The sequence below is a fragment of the Tarenaya hassleriana genome, unplaced genomic scaffold, assembly GCF_000463585.1.
Source record: "Tarenaya hassleriana unplaced genomic scaffold, ASM46358v1 Cleome9, whole genome shotgun sequence".
Classification (NCBI taxonomy): Eukaryota; Viridiplantae; Streptophyta; class Magnoliopsida; order Brassicales; family Cleomaceae; genus Tarenaya; species Tarenaya hassleriana.
The window spans coordinates 4259999-4275226 of record NW_010971389.1 but is presented as its reverse complement, the minus strand read 5'-3'; the positions used below and the strand labels follow the sequence as shown (position 1 = coordinate 4275226).

The window sequence follows — 15228 nt, the reverse complement described above, 5'->3', positions numbered from 1 at the left end:
ATTCCTGCTAACTACAACAATAGAGGCACTGCCGATATTTCTGCAAGAAAGGGAGATTCTAATGAAGGAGACCTCAAGTGGAAGCTACAGAGTATCGTCATATGCAATTGCTAATGGACTCGTCTACTTGCCATTTCTGCTCATCCTAGCTATCCTATTCACTGTCCCAGTATACTGGTTGGTGGGACTAAACCCTAATTTCATGTGCTAACTACAACAATAGAGGCACTGCCGATATTTCTGCAAGAAAGGGAGATTCTAATGAAGGAGACCTCAAGTGGAAGCTACAGAGTATCGTCATATGCAATTGCTAATGGACTCGTCTACTTGCCATTTCTGCTCATCCTAGCTATCCTATTCACTGTCCCAGTATACTGGTTGGTGGGACTAAACCCTAATTTCATGGCATTTCTGCACTTTTTGTTGCTGATTTGGTTGATTCTTTACACGGCAAACTCAGTTGTCGTGTGCTTTAGTGCACTGGTTCCTAATTTCATCGTCGGAAATTCAGTGATTTCCGGTTTCATGGGCTCGTTCTTTCTGTTCTCTGGCTACTTCATATCGAAGCACGAGATCCCCAGCTACTGGATTTTCATGAATTACATCTCTCTGTTCAAGTATCCCTTCGAAGGATTTCTGATAAATGAGTTCTCCAAGTCAAACAAGTGCTTGGAGTATGTTCTTGGTAAATGCCAAGTCACTGAAGAGGGTCTACTAAGAGAAGAAGGGTATGGAAAGGAGAGTCGATGGAGAAATGTTATGATCATGGTTTGTTTTATCTTAGTCTACAGGTTTATTTCCTATGTGATCCTGAGGTGTAGGTGCTCCCAATCCCAACTAAGTTTCAAGGGCACCCGAGCTTGAAGGATATGGTAAAAATACTGTCTTTCATGTAAGTCTTTCATGAACATGTTTGTTCACATGTTTCGAGATTTACTTCGTATAGCTTCTGAAGAAGAAAACTGAGATTCACTAAAGAAGTGAAAAAAAAAGGTCTTCTGCGAAGAGATTTTTCATTTGATATAATATTCTCTGGGCTTTCCTATCTCCTATTTCCGGTGTCATGGGATCACTGCACAGTTATTAAAATAAATAACATAAAAAAGTATAGAGCAATTTACTTACATGAGATTACCCGAAAGCAGCATCAGCTGAGTGATCCATTTGGTCATCCAATGCCGATTCCATCTCATCCGGCTCTTCGTATTCCTCATAGTTTATGGTATCAGGGATATAACCAGCTTGTTTCATCTGTACCATGAGAGTCTTAAGAAGCCGACGAATTTGGTTCTTGCGAGGATGCCTTTTATCCTTTACCATGAAAACATTGACATGTCCTTGTATGTCTATCCAACTACACCCTGGCTGCTTAATGACTCCTTGTTTCCTCATCAACTTCCGTACTCTCATCACATCGCCCCATCTTCCAAGCTCAGCATACATGTTTGAGAGAAGTACATATGGTCCAGAATTGGAAGGGTCTATCTCAAGATGCTTCTCTGCTGCGTATTCACCTAATGTGATGTGCCGGTGAATTTTACAAGCAGCAAGAAAAGATCCCCATATAACAGAGTCAGGCTGCATAGGCATCTCCTCAATCATGTTCTTAGCTTCTTCTAGATACCCAGCTCGACCAAGCAAATCAATCATACATGTGTAATGGTCCATATGCGGAGACACCCCGAAATCTCTGTACATAGAAGAAAAGTAGTGTCTCCCTACTTCTACAAATCCTGAATGATTGCATGCAGAAAGAACGCCGATCATGGTAATGTGGTCTGGTTTTTCTCCAGAATCCAGCATTTCCCGGAACAAAGCAAGAGCCTCGATCCCATAACCATTTTGGGCATATCCCACAATCATTGCATTCCATGAGACGCAATCTCTTTCCGACATTTTCTTAAATGCAAGATAACCATCTTCCACAGATCCGCATTTCACATACATGTCTATCAAGGCATTACCCACAAATATATCAGACCTTTCGCAAGATTGAAATTTAAACCCATGCTTCAGCACATGCACATGAGCCTGCAAACCAAGATGCAGATCCGCAAGATTAGCACATGCATTTAGTAGATTCCCGAAAGTATAGTCAGTTGGGCATACTGACTCTCTCTTCAGGATGCGGAAGAGATTGATCGCCTCTTCATTTTCCCCATTTTGGGTATAGCCTGCTATAAGTGCATTCCATGATATAACATTCCTTTCTATCATTTCCGTAAACATAAGTCTAGCCGCCTTTGTGCTCGCAGTCTTTGCATACCCACTGACCATGGAAGTTTCTGACACAATATTCTTAGTTGGAATCCTATCAAATATGTACCTAGCTTCATTTATTCTGCGACACTTTGCATACATGTCCACGAAGGCATTGCTGAGAACAAGATCATCCCTTAACTTATCATTCTTAATAGCACGTCCATGAATTTCCTGACCAACCTTAAGTGCCGACATGCTTGCACAAGCACTGACTACACTTGTTAACGTCACTTCATCTGGCTCAAACTCAGACTTCAACATCATGAGGAAAACCTTGAGAGCTTCCATTGCCGGACCATTTTGTTCGTAGCATGTAATCAAATTATTCCAGGACACAACATTTCTATCACTCATCTCGTCAAAAACCAGCTGAGCGCTTCCTGTGCTCCCACATTTTGAATACATGTCAACAAGTGCAGAGCCTATATAAACATCCGACAAACCTGGTGACTTTGCTATCAAAGCATGGATTTGGGTACCCTTTTTCATGTCCATTAAACCTGCACAAGCACTGAGACCGCTGCCGAATGTATATTCATTGAGCACAAAGTCCTTCTTATGCATCAAAGCGAAATAATGCAAAGCCTCTTCAAAGCTATTATGCTGCGCAAACCCAGCAACCATAGAATTCCAAGTACACTGATCATGGTCAGGCATCGACCAAAACATTCTCTCAGCCTCATCGAGAAATCCAGACTTCGTCAAAGCGGTTAGGACAGAGTTCCAAGAGTAAATGTTTCTCACAGACATTTCATCGAACACCCTGCGCCCGTCCACCAAGCACCTGCATTTCGCATAAGCATCAATGAGCCTGTTCTGTATAAATACCTCATCTGAGAACTGCGATTTGACGATAAGTGCATGGACGCGACGAACATCTCGGGCCGACTTTGATCGGATGCACGAATCGAGAAGCTTCGCGAATGGTGATGATGAATCCGCGAAAACGAGATCGCAGGCGACGACTTTTTGCAGAATTTGCCTTGCCATTCCATTACTGTGGGTTCATGAGACTAGGGTTTCGGATGAAGAAATGGGTTCCATGAAAATATTACAACACCGTTGAGAGATGAGACGGAACAAGAGATTTCATCTCCGATCCAATCTGGAGACTTTGGCGCTGCTTTAACGGTAAAATGAGTAATTTTCCTTTTTCGGTTCGGTTTTTGTGGTTTTAGCTTTAATATTTTTTTGGGGGGATTTTGGTTTAATTTTATTTATTTTAACGGTAAAATCGAATGATATTTTAGAAAATTATCTTTTTTTAAAAAAATGAAAATCGAATCCGAACAGAAACCAAACCAATTCCAAAAATCAATATCAAACCAAAATTCAAAATATCAAACAGAATAGCACAATAACCACTTATTTAAATATTAGAAAACCATTAACACACGATACATATAACCACTTATTTTTAGAAAATTATCTTTTTTGATGAGAATAATTCTAATTTAATTCGTTTCTTTCAAACCCTAACTCTTCCGGCTAACATAAAAGCCTTATAGACGACGTTGCGAACCAGCCTAGATCCGCCCCACGCGGTCTCGAGCTCTCTCACCACATTTTCCGACAACAGATCGAACCCTTTGTCTTTGGCCGCGACGACCGCCGACCACGATCTCAGCATCCGTACGATCCCCTCGAACGCCGTCGTCGTGGGCATTTCTAGCTCCATAGGCTCACCCTCGGACCCCATTCCCACGCCCTCAAACGGAAACGGCAGCGTTTTGTAAGCGTCGAACAGGTACTGAATGTTTGGGTACTTCCAAAACGGCAGCGTTTCAGTGTGGAATCTCTTCAAGACGGCGTCGAACTCTTGGTTCACTACGACGTCGCTGTAACACCACACCGCGATCACTCCGCTGGGTTTGCGTAGGAGGCGCGTGGCGAGCGCGTAGAATCTCGGGAGGTCGAACCAGTGTACGGCTTGAGCCACCGTGATGAGGTCGACGGAGTTTTCTCCTCCGATCAGATCGACGAGCTCGTCGTCGGTCATCGATGGCGGAGTGTGGTGGTAAACGACCTTCGGGTTCGGCATCGCGAGCTTCAGCTGCGATTCGCTTACGTCCGTCGCGATGACTCTGTCGTAGTGCTCTGCGATCTGCTTGCGAAATCCGAAATGAAATGGTCAGATCGCAGTTTTTGAATTCGTGTGGGTTCTTTATCAATGGGAGAGAAGACACTACACATCATGATGTAATTTCTGAAATCGGAGATTTGGTTTCTGTTCGTTTCAGTTTTTCCGATCTTCAACGATTTTTTGTTTAACGTTTTCTGATTAATCTAGCATCCAACGAAAGCAAAATCATTGGCACGATCTACAGGGAAATCTATGGGAAAATCAACGATCTGAACATTTGATATCTACAAGAAATTGCACCACAGGAAGCATCTTAAGCATTGCACCACAGGATCAATCTAGCATTTGTTATCTACAAGAAATTCGAACTCCGATTCGAATTTGAACTCAGATAGTTTCTCTTGCAGTGAGCGGAAAATGAAGAGAGAGAGAGAGAAAAAAAAAATAGGGAAGAGGGTGATGAACGCTGACGCTTAGAGCAGCCTGGCCGTTGCCAGTCCCGACGTCCCAGGCCAGGTCACGGCGGAGAGTGATGCCGGCGAGCTTGGAGTACCATTCCGACGGGTAGGTTGGCCTTGCATCCAAGTACAAATCGGCTTGTTTGTCGAACAATCCTGCCATTTTCTCCGGCGATGATGTTCAGAGTTATCCAAGTATATAAACAGTAGATGACTGATTAACCCAAGAGAAAAAGGAACTTTCCAAGAAGCTGACTAGGTTTTTTTGGGCTTTATGCTTTATCAATTGGTTTTTTTTCTTCTTAAAAACAAATTAGGGTAAAAACAAATTAGGGTCAGTACAGTACCTGAGTTAACAACTCTAGAGTTAAGATTTAGGGTTTATAATCGGTTTAGAGTTTGGAATTTAGAATTGGTTTAATAAAAAAACTGACAAGTGGTCGGTCCAATAAAATTAGTAAAAAAGATGTTTTGCCTACAATGGTATAGACTTTTAAAATTATGAATAAGATACATGCATGACGAATATATACAAATATAAAATGGGGTAAATGTTTGGAGCGGTTTTATAATATATTAGCATATGATATAATCGATGAGTTGGTACAAATGACTAATTTGTCGAATATTCCTCACCCTATACGATTCCAAGTTCCAACCATTGACTAAATCGCATCGAATCCACTCCAAAAAAAAAATTCCCTTTTATTTTTTTTGTTTCATTTAGTTCTCTCACTTTCTTTTAATTAATTTAATTAACAGTCTTTTTATTTTTAAACTATAAATAATTCAATGATAATATTATTAGTGCATATGATCACGTTTTTCAATCCATCTATATAATTATATGAATATTTCATGGCTCCTTTATGTACGGAGGTCCCTCGACTGTAAGAGGGTTAAAGGCTAAAACACACTACCTTTTATAGCAAAATACATTTCATCCTGTTTTTCTTGTTCAACATATCTATTCACAAAACAAGAGAACGAAAATACGAAAACATGGACGACGGAAAAAGACAAGAACCCATGTTTCAGTTTCTTGGTCTGATATCGTACTCTCACGCGGCGGAGCGATCGGTTTCGTGATCAAGAAGAGTCGATCGTAAGCGGGGGGAAAATGGCAGTGCCAGATCCTGGGGCAGGACAGGCCTTCGTCTATCTCGTAACCTTTTTCCTTCTCCTCTCCATCGCCGTCGGAGGCGGCTGTCTCATCGCCTACACCATCCTCCCTTACCCGCCCTCCTGGCTCTCCTACGTCGGCATCACCTTCGTCTGTCTCCCGTGGCTTTTCTGGCTTCTCACCTTCGTCTACCGCCTCCTTTCCCGGGCCCTCGGCTTCAGGATGGTCGTTGGATCCGGTGGCAACGCCGATGCTGACACGGTGACCCGTGAAATCGAGCCTCCTGGACGAAACCCCGAGTCCCAACACGAGGAAACGCCTGCCAAAGTCCAGTCAGGACAAGCCCTTATGTCGAATGGCGGGCAGGAAGGGAACAGATCGAAGAAGCGAACGTCCACCTCGAGCAATTCCAGCCTTGCGTCGCACGAAAGCGAGATGCCATTGGCCATTTCCATGGGAACTTGAAGAATCTGTTGAATGGTTACGCCTGCACATTCTCGCAGAGACCGTCGCTCGACAGGTTGTTATTAGGGTTTCTTACAGTGACAAAACAAAGGAGAATCTCTGCAACCTGCGACTCAGATCGGGTGTTTCATGTTTATGTTCGAAATGTTCCCCCTTTACAGACATATGAACCCTAAACACAACACCCTTTAAATCATTAGGACCAACAGATCTTTCCTCAAGCTAAATGATCCAAGATTGGATCAGGTTTTGGACGGAATTGTCGCCATCAATGGCCGGATCGAGATTTGTTTTTTTCCCGTCTGATTTGTGAATAGTTAGCAAGATTGTTGATTTTTTGCGTTTTGTACATATTGATCACAGTCACATGACATCATATAAATACACAAACCATAGAAAAAAATCCTTTCCTATAAGAGTTTTTAAATTCCTGCCAAAGGACTTCTATCATGTTCCGTGAGACATACACACACACATACACATTTGCATGGCAAAATGAGATCTTGCTTATCTTCACACCTGCTTCAAAGATATGACTTAAGGGTTTACATGAAAGAGAACTTGCCTGTAACAGAGGAGGAAGAGGAGAAGGTAAAAAGAAAAAGGGAACTAACAACTAACGCCCCGATCAAGGCCCGTCGGTATTATCTTTCGCCTAGCAGTGACTCGAGAAGAGCCGCCTCTTCCTCCTGCGGGGAAAGTACGAAATGGGGAGTCTTAAAACCGAACATTCAAACTCTCGACTGTAAGATAGACAGCGTTACTGTTTTACTATGTATTTCACATACCACCAAGGCATTGAATTCTGTCTCCTCGTCTATGGCGCTGATCACGGCTGGATCTTCTAGGAGTTCCTGTCCCCCCACCCCAGGATTAAGACAAGCTTAGTTTACAGTTACATCACCCGAGATATCACAGCAAAAACCAAACTGAAAACTTGTCCTTATTTTAACATGCCAACAGTTTTGAGGTTCTGATTTTGCAAACAGTGAGTCTGTTTTATTTTAAAGCATCTTTGTAAGAATCCACGACCAGGAAAAACCGAGCATCAATGCAACTGATTCGGAAAAGAGAAGAGAGCCACAAGGTCTTATGTTTAAGATCGATATTCTATATGGGTATGAAGAGATGCATTTGGACAACAAAAACGGAACAGGAAAATAGTCAAGGTTCAGCTTACATCATCCGCAATTCGTAGCTGCCCGTTCTGATCCTGCGCAAATGAAATTCACCTGTATCAGATTTTGTCTATTTCTCCGGATATAGTTACATCGAAATACGCTAATCAACAGCTTCTTTCTTCCTTTTTCTTGAGGTAGTAACAACTAAAACCGTATTCAGCTCAAGGAGACAATATACTAATCTACAATAAGTACTGCAAATTTAGAAACTTGCCTTTACAGCAACAAATAGAAGTGGATCTGAAGGTGTGTAGATCATGTAATGGGCTCCATCCTGTTCCAAATAGAATTTGAGATGAGGAAAGTGGAAGAAGTGTGACTCTGAATTTTCTTTTAACAACGCAAATACAAAAGATAATCATCGGTTTTAACTGCATAACGTTTGCATTTAACATTGGACTTGTTCCAAGGAAGTGAACCAATTCGTGATTAGTCGTAGAATCATTGGCTAGGATAAGTTCACACCAAATCAAAATCAGAGTTTCATGGTTGTTTCATGCTTTACAACATAAAACAACAAAGAATCAAGTTCCATAACGGAAATTGTTAAAATTCTGAAGTAGCCAAAACAGATTTCCTAGTGTCGGAGCAAAGCATATAGAAGACGGAGCAGCAGCAAAAGAAAGACATTTGTAATGTAGCAAAAAAGCTTGCATGGTTTTCACAAAAAGAGAAGTTTAAAAAGAAAACCAAGAGGCCTTTCTGGAGGAAATGGAGTGTCCAGATATTTTAAGGCTCCTTAAAACTATGACCAAGCAAGACACAGGTCCATCCTAATTCCCTAACGTTTTAAGTAGCAGTGATGGCAAGAGCAAGAACAGCTGACGTTATCATACCAGATGGAAACACGTAATTTCAATTCCTTCTGTTGGCAAGCCTTCAACGTCTTGGCCGTCATCTGCAAATGTTCAGAAATTTGTAAACACGTAATCACAACAGTAAAATCTGGAAATATGGATGACCTAAAATCTCCAGTGGGTTTCATCATCAAGTAGATCGATCCCATTTGGAATTTACCAAACATGCAAGTCCCCTAATACGAGCACAGACACTTTTCTCCTTTAAGATTTTTCTTCATATGTTTGGTGTTAATTCTTGACATACCATTTCAAATGGAAGTTCGATCGAATTCATAACCACCATAAATATGAAAGAGATACATTTCCATGTGCATATATAGCATAGATGATGAAGAATTTTCATCAAAAGTACTTTCTTAACATCAATAGGAAGGGAAGCTCATTGCCTGTGCGGAAATCAAAGACATTATCTTCTGTGTAGCAAAATCCTCCTCTTGCAGTGTAACAAAATCTGATAAGACACAGTAGCACATTTAATAGTATTGGACATCAAGAAAAAAAGGGAATAAAGAAAATTTCCAGATTAATAATCTCCAAACACAGATACCGTCATACCCGCTGTTTACAAGATGCATATGTATTTTAGCAAGAGCAAAGGCAGCAGTCGGAAGAAGAGCTTCAACCTCTTCATCGCTGACCTAAAAGGCAAAAGCAACGACACCCATAAGAATGAGAGCTAAATACACAGGTCCTGTTAAATGCAATCTTTATCCACAAGGATGAAATTCTGCACAAAATGACTTCTCCTACATCCCAACAATGGTAGATCCCAAGAACCTTAGCTGTATCAACTGGTTCAACATTATAACGAAATGTAAATCTCGGTATTTCTTTTTCCTACTTCACAATACAGGATTTCAGATGAACTTTAGAGTGGTAAGAAAACTTCTAAGTCGAGGAAAGCTAAACACAAAGAACAGAAAGATTCAAGGAAAAGAAACTTACAGCCGACCATCCATCTATATTTGTGCTCTTCAAAATCTGGACTGGTCTGGAGCCACAAAGCAATCGATCAAGCAGGATAGAAGGAAAGGGAACAAAAATAGAGCAACTCCAATGGCGAAAACACCAAATGTGAACACTCACGTATCAACAGGACATAGAAGCATGCATTCTTCTCCCCGAGAACTCGTAAATATTCTTCTTATAACACAATCCAAAGGGCTGTTGTTCGTAGAATCAATCTGTCCACAATAAAACTTTCAACTGTTGAAGCCGACAAATTTCCAGAGTAAAGGGCACTCAGAAGTCAGAAGCATAGAATTAGGCTCTGTTTGAATCTGAACCAATAAATTTGCGACTAGAAAAAGGAAAAAGGAGGCAAGAATAGAAGATTGAACTTACAATGGTAGCGATTCGCTTATTAGAAGCCATAAGAACCCTACCACTTTCATCGATCACGAACCCAGATGGTGGTTTCGGCATTGTCGGAGGACTATACGTCGACAGAGACCGCGAATTCGAAGAAAAATCACCATCATCATCTTCCTCAACAATCTCTGCGTCGCTCATATCCCAATCATCATCCCCCGAAACCCCACTTTTCCCCTTCCTTCTCCGCTTCTTATTTGTACTTCCACTACCCTTCGCAGGCACCGACGATGACGATGACGATGACGATGACCGCTTTCTCGCGGTCTGTTTCGTCTGTGATTTGGATGCGGAGGCGATGACCAGACGGAGATGAGGGGTTTTTTGGCGGGTCAAGGGCGAGAACGGGAGCGAAGCAGATGGGTTCAGAGATTGGTGGGTTTGGGAGAAGGAGACAACGCTTAAGCGTGCTGATGGTGATGTGAAGGAAGGTGAGAAAGCCATGGAAGAGCAGCAACTTCCGCTTCCAGTTGATCGGACGAGGAAGATGTGTGCAGTAGTAGTTCTCCGGTCGGTGGTACGGCCAACGGATAAATGTTTTTCCTTTTTCTTCACATATTTATTTGGGCATTTTACTCAAATTACACAGTTGGTCGCAGCAATTTCACGTCAAAAAACACAAGGAATTATTTTTTTTTATTGAAAAGACGAAATTACACGTGATATTTGTCCGTTCGAAAACAATTTCGTTATTACGATTTCGTAATTAATTCTAAATATAGTTACAATTGATTCTAAAAAAGTGACAAAAAAAATTATCTATCGAATTTTTAAAAAAACTATATTTTATTTGAGACTTTCATCTCTATACGATTATAACTACTTATTATTTTAGTTGTATATCAGTTATATGTTAGTCGTAATAAATTCATAAAAAAATGAAAAAAAAAAGGTATTTAAGATTTTTTTAACCGAAAAGTGGGTTAAAAGTAATTTTTTTTGGTAGTGTATCCATGAAATTGCTGCGATCCAACTAGTTCATTTGAATAAAATGTCATATTTATTTTCTTTTTTTCACTTTTGCGTCGCATTGATATTTCCACAGTTCTTTTTTTACAAGCAGAAATTCACCTTCTTTTTTTGTTTTTACAGTTTAACCTCTTTTTTTTAACAGAAACAAAACTACACATAAAACCAATGCGTATTTTTTCATAGCCTAGGTATTCAATTTATTTATTATACTTTTGAAAACAATAAGACTGAATTTTCGACGGCGTAAATCCCTTTAGACCGGACACGGTTATTTGTTATTATGTACGGCTTAAAATACAAGAGAGAATAACCCAAAAAAATGAAGAATTGAATTGGACCAAATCATACCTTTCTTGGGGTTGAATTAATAACGAAATATAGAAACAAAAAAAAAATGAAGAATTGAATTAAAGCCTTAAAATATACAGAAAAAACAAGATTGAATTCATCCAAATCAATCAAAGATTTCTAAAAAATTTAAAATAAAAAACTACAAAATATAGAAACAAGAGACAACCTCTTTAAATCTGAACGCAGCAAGGTTTATTACTTGCCAAGAAAGCAGTTGATGCCGACGGCGTAAAACACGTCTCTGCTCCCATGTTCTCGGATCATATCTACGTTGAAGGAAAGCAGCCAGTCGCCATTTAAAACCCGACCAAAGGTCAAGACTTTACCAGTCAGATTCTTGTAATCATTTGACAAAGGTCTCGAGCAATGACCTTGGCGGTAACTCTGTGCCAACAACAGTACATGCATACATATAGATACATACATATATACGTAAGAATACATCCGATATGGTACATGAGAGATAGAGGAAAAGGGTAAGAAGCATATTCTCACCAGCAATACGTGGGTCTAAGTCAGTGTCATCTGGAGAAGATGAAGCAGAAGAAACCCTCAGGAACTGAAACACACCAGCAACTTTGGCTCTTTCACAGTTGCTCACATTCCGTAGAGAACACCGCCTCACAACACCACGAAAACCTTGAACAGAACTCCGCCTTTTCAGGCAAGACAGAACGCAATCAAGATTTAACAGAGGATGATCCAAAGTGGACAAATCCAATACCATGATTCACAAACTCTTGAAGGACCAGTAGGGGTTCAAGTTCCAAAAGCGAGAACCGGTCATAGGCTAGCAATATCTGATGCGACTTTGCAGTTCCATCAACCAAGAGAGGTTTTGCCACTGGACAAGTCGGCGAAAGCAAATATATGAAAAAAGATTTGTAGCCATACAAAGAAATTGAACAGTGAAACCATTCAATACATGAAGGAGATAGTTTTCCAAGGTTTCTTAGAGATATCTTGCTTACATGAAATGGCAATTGAAATACGTCCAGATTGACATAAATCCAGTAACCTTTGGCATGTAGTTTGATACCTGGTGGCAATTTTAGCCCCATCTGCTTTGGAACACAAATTATGCCCGCAGAGATTACCAAACCAAGGATGGCTTCAAGATCAACTGTTGAAAGAAAGGACTTGAAACGAAAAGGATTAAAAGTTACCACCACAATCAGACAGATTCAGATCTGCAACACACTGCAGCATCGATTGCCGATTATGTATTCGGTGTATTGCAGTTTGAGGATCGAGGATGGTCACTTGGCTCACTTTCGGATGTTTTTGCTGGTAATCCTTCAAGCACAAGATTGTAGACAGACAACCATGAGCTCCTTTCTTGTTAAAAGGATATCAAGATGCCACAAATCACATAATTCCCACAAAACAAAAGAACTTCGAAGGAAAAAACCCATTTCACAGAAACGTTTCAAGCAACACTCGATCTGTTAAAACTTAACGGCAACGCTGTGAGATTTTTGGCTCGAGTTGATCCAAACGAAAACGAAATGTTTCGAGTCATCATAATGAGTTACAAGAACTGGAAGGGCTCATGCTAAACACATCAAAGAAACATATTCGAATTTCCAAACATAGAGATATATAAAATGCTCCAAGCATAGAACACTAAGGGAAACACTATCCTATGACTGCATTCTCAGCACAAATGGGTTCAGAAAGTAGCCTGTTCTGATCAATTGCAACAAAGAAAATGCCTCTTTCCCCCACCCCAGGATTAAGACAAGCTTAGTTTACAGTTACATCACCCGAGATATCACAGCAAAAACCAAACTGAAAACTTGTCCTTATTTTAACATGCCAACAGTTTTGAGGTTCTGATTTTGCAAACAGTGAGTCTGTTTTATTTTAAAGCATCTTTGTAAGAATCCACGACCAGGAAAAACCGAGCATCAATGCAACTGATTCGGAAAATCCCTACAACCAACATTGAAAAAACAAAAAGAATGAAGGCTAAACCCACCAAAACACCAATAGTAGAATAGCAACAAAGCTCTCCCAAGTCACGGAATCAGTGTCAACTTACCAAAAAACACCATAATAACCATAGGCAATAGTACATTAACATTCTCCATGTGCTGTTAAATCTCTGTTTGCAACATTTTCATGTGAAATCAAGAGAAGTGATATTTTAAGCAGAACCAAAGCCCAAGAATAAGCATGAAAACCAGGATTTATCATTTTAGAACTCTAAAGACAACATCCAAAACATTTGACATCTCAATGGAGACTAATCCAAAAGGTTTTTATTTATACGAAGGAATGTTCCTATAAAAACAAGGGGGATAAGGAAAACGATTCCTGATACCACGAGTAGAAGCATATATTATAAGTCCAAACAACGATTCGGTTATGAACAAAGCAAGTTCCTGCAGAGTAGAATCTACCAAAAAAAACAACCACCAAAGCTACAAATAAAAGCAACAATACAAAGCCAAAATCTTGCCCAAAGTGTCAAAGTTTGTCGGTTCTGTGGAACACCCACGAAACAGAATCAGACATGGATGAGTAGAACTAGCACACCAGACAATTTCCATAAAAAACAGTTCTGAACTCCAGAAACTTTTGAATACACAGTCGTATACATGAATCTATGATGGTATTTGTGCAAACCTAGAGAGAATTTCAAGCTTGGGTTGCAAGAAATCAGAAAAAGGAGGAATCTTTACTGGGAGAGAAATCAGAAGATGGAGAATGCCAAGGCTTCGGAGCAAAATATTTATAGACAGAGAAGCAGAAAATATCGTTTCGGAAGCTTTTCGCCTATTTTTTTTATGTTTTTTCCTCTCCCCTGAATTTCCACGTAACCTTAATGGGCCTCAGCCTATTATTATAGATTTAGGCTCGGGCTTCTGAGTGGATCTAAAGCCCATCTTTATTATTGGGCCTTTTACAAATTTAAATTTACGAATAAAATATGAGTGAAATTTTTATTTTGAATTTTCAGCTTCCCGGGGGAGGGGAAAAAGGGGCATCGAATATTAAAGATTAAAAAAACAAAACTCGAATCGGTGAGGAGAAATGGGGAAAGCGAAGAGGTATTGGTTGCTGAAGACGGAGCCAGGGGAGTGGTCGTGGTCGGACCAGGCAGAGAACGGTGGACTCACCAAATGGGACGGCGTGAAGAACAAGCAAGCCCAGAAGCATCTCAAGTCCATGACCGTCGGCGATCTCTGCTTCTTCTACCACTCCGGCGCCAAATCCAGGTGCGTCGTCGGCGTCGTGGAGGTTACGCGTGAGTGGTACACCGAAGACGACGGGGACGGCGGCGGAGATGGCTCGGTCGACGTGAGAGAGGTGGGGGAAATGAGGAGGTTCGTCGATCTGAAGGAGATGAAGGGAGATGAAGGGTTGAAGGGCTTCGTGCTTTTCCGGCAGCCGAGGTTGTCGGTGGTGCCGGTAGAGGAAGATGTCTGGATCAGGGTTTGCGAATTGGGCGGTGGGTTTCGAGGAGATGGTGTCGACGATGAAGAAGATGACGAATCCTGACTCTTTCCAAGCCTTTCGAGGGAGCTTGTTTTCTGAAGCAGAGGTTTAATCAGAGGTATCAACTATCAAGTGTGGTTAAGTTGAATTATGCATGTTTTGGTGAAGATTAGGGATTGTAAATCGGAATTTCTAAGATTAGTAGCGATTTTATGAATGAACTTCAAAATCATCTTCGTTGAGGCATTGTATCGAACGCCTGGAATGCAAAAATCTTACACGTGAAAACATCTCATAAAATGATGAATATAAACTAAGCCCATTTCATATTTATCTCATCACCTATTTTCTTCCTGCCCGTTAGTTTGGGATTGATTCCGTTTTAGATTTTTTTTTAAGATTTGTAAAAATTATATATAATTGATTTTTATCAGTTTGGTTCGAAATAAAATGTTTTTTTAAAATTTTATAGTTATTTTTAATATTTGATTTGAATTTATTAAATAGCGTTTGGATTCATTTAATTTTGGTTAAAAGTATATATTATTTGGTATTTTATTTTCATGAAATATTTGAAAAAAATGACGAGCGTGAAAATAAAATAGATTAAACGTACGAGAAAATGACAGGTAAAATCTCGAAATTCGTAGTGTAGGGA

General features: G+C 40.3%; 7 protein-coding genes across 9 annotated transcripts in view; 3 read left to right on the top strand and 4 right to left on the bottom strand.

Annotated features, from left to right (window-relative positions):
- LOC104804404 (ABC transporter G family member 5-like) overlaps positions 1-1021 on the top strand; it is a 2559-nt gene extending 1538 nt beyond the window's left edge. Inside the window, exon 2 of the mRNA XM_010528686.2 lies at positions 226-1021. Within this exon, the coding sequence (XP_010526988.1) occupies positions 226-864 (639 nt within the window). The 3' untranslated portion in view covers positions 865-1021. The remainder of the gene's footprint in view (positions 1-225) is intronic.
- LOC104804405 (pentatricopeptide repeat-containing protein At2g13600) overlaps positions 1-3424 on the bottom strand; it is a 3906-nt gene extending 482 nt beyond the window's left edge. Inside the window, exons 1-2 of one of the 2 annotated variants that reach the window (XM_010528688.2) lie at positions 3139-3424; positions 1126-3046 (exon numbers count right to left, since the gene is read on the bottom strand). In XM_010528688.2, the coding sequence (XP_010526990.1) occupies positions 1132-3046; positions 3139-3257 (2034 nt within the window). In that variant the 5' untranslated portion in view covers positions 3258-3424 and the 3' untranslated portion in view covers positions 1126-1131. Of the gene's footprint in view, positions 1-1125 lie in introns of both variants that reach the window. The other variant, XM_010528687.2, reaches the window with a different exon arrangement.
- A 178-nt stretch (positions 3425-3602) lies between these two features.
- LOC104804403 (putative methyltransferase DDB_G0268948) lies at positions 3603-5073 on the bottom strand. Its single transcript, XM_010528684.1, has 2 exons — positions 4817-5073; positions 3603-4366 (listed from the first exon to the last, which is right to left on the bottom strand). The coding sequence occupies exons 1-2, from the start codon at positions 4964-4966 to the stop codon at positions 3731-3733; spliced, it is 786 nt and encodes a 261-aa protein (XP_010526986.1). The 5' UTR covers positions 4967-5073; the 3' UTR covers positions 3603-3730.
- A 683-nt stretch (positions 5074-5756) lies between these two features.
- On the top strand, positions 5757-6684 carry LOC104804402. Its single transcript, XM_010528683.1, has one exon. The coding sequence runs from the start codon at positions 5924-5926 to the stop codon at positions 6389-6391; it is 468 nt and encodes a 155-aa protein (XP_010526985.1). The 5' UTR covers positions 5757-5923; the 3' UTR covers positions 6392-6684.
- Positions 6685-6786: 102 nt separating this feature from the next.
- LOC104804401 lies at positions 6787-10353 on the bottom strand. Its single transcript, XM_010528682.2, has 10 exons — positions 9777-10353; positions 9519-9616; positions 9378-9423; positions 8988-9070; positions 8819-8883; positions 8409-8470; positions 7787-7846; positions 7572-7604; positions 7180-7245; positions 6787-7080 (listed from the first exon to the last, which is right to left on the bottom strand). Exons 1-10 carry the CDS (start codon positions 10245-10247, stop codon positions 7036-7038), a joined length of 1029 nt encoding a protein of 342 aa, XP_010526984.1. The 5' UTR covers positions 10248-10353; the 3' UTR covers positions 6787-7035.
- Positions 10354-11199: 846 nt separating this feature from the next.
- Positions 11200-13837, bottom strand: LOC104804398 (inositol-tetrakisphosphate 1-kinase 2-like). Of its 2 annotated transcripts, none has more exons than XM_010528680.1 (6): positions 13758-13837; positions 12293-12422; positions 12098-12187; positions 11851-11970; positions 11622-11765; positions 11200-11510 (listed from the first exon to the last, which is right to left on the bottom strand). In XM_010528680.1, the coding sequence occupies exons 2-6, from the start codon at positions 12333-12335 to the stop codon at positions 11470-11472; spliced, it is 438 nt and encodes a 145-aa protein (XP_010526982.1). In that variant the 5' UTR covers positions 12336-12422; positions 13758-13837; the 3' UTR covers positions 11200-11469. The 2 variants fall into 2 exon arrangements, with proteins under 2 accessions (XP_010526982.1, XP_010526983.1); XM_010528681.1 differs by having other exon boundaries at positions 12296-12422.
- Positions 13838-14110: 273 nt separating this feature from the next.
- LOC104804397 (thymocyte nuclear protein 1) lies at positions 14111-14908 on the top strand. The gene has a single exon (XM_010528679.1). The coding sequence runs from the start codon at positions 14166-14168 to the stop codon at positions 14631-14633; it is 468 nt and encodes a 155-aa protein (XP_010526981.1). The 5' UTR covers positions 14111-14165; the 3' UTR covers positions 14634-14908.
- Positions 14909-15228: the final 320 nt, after the last annotated feature.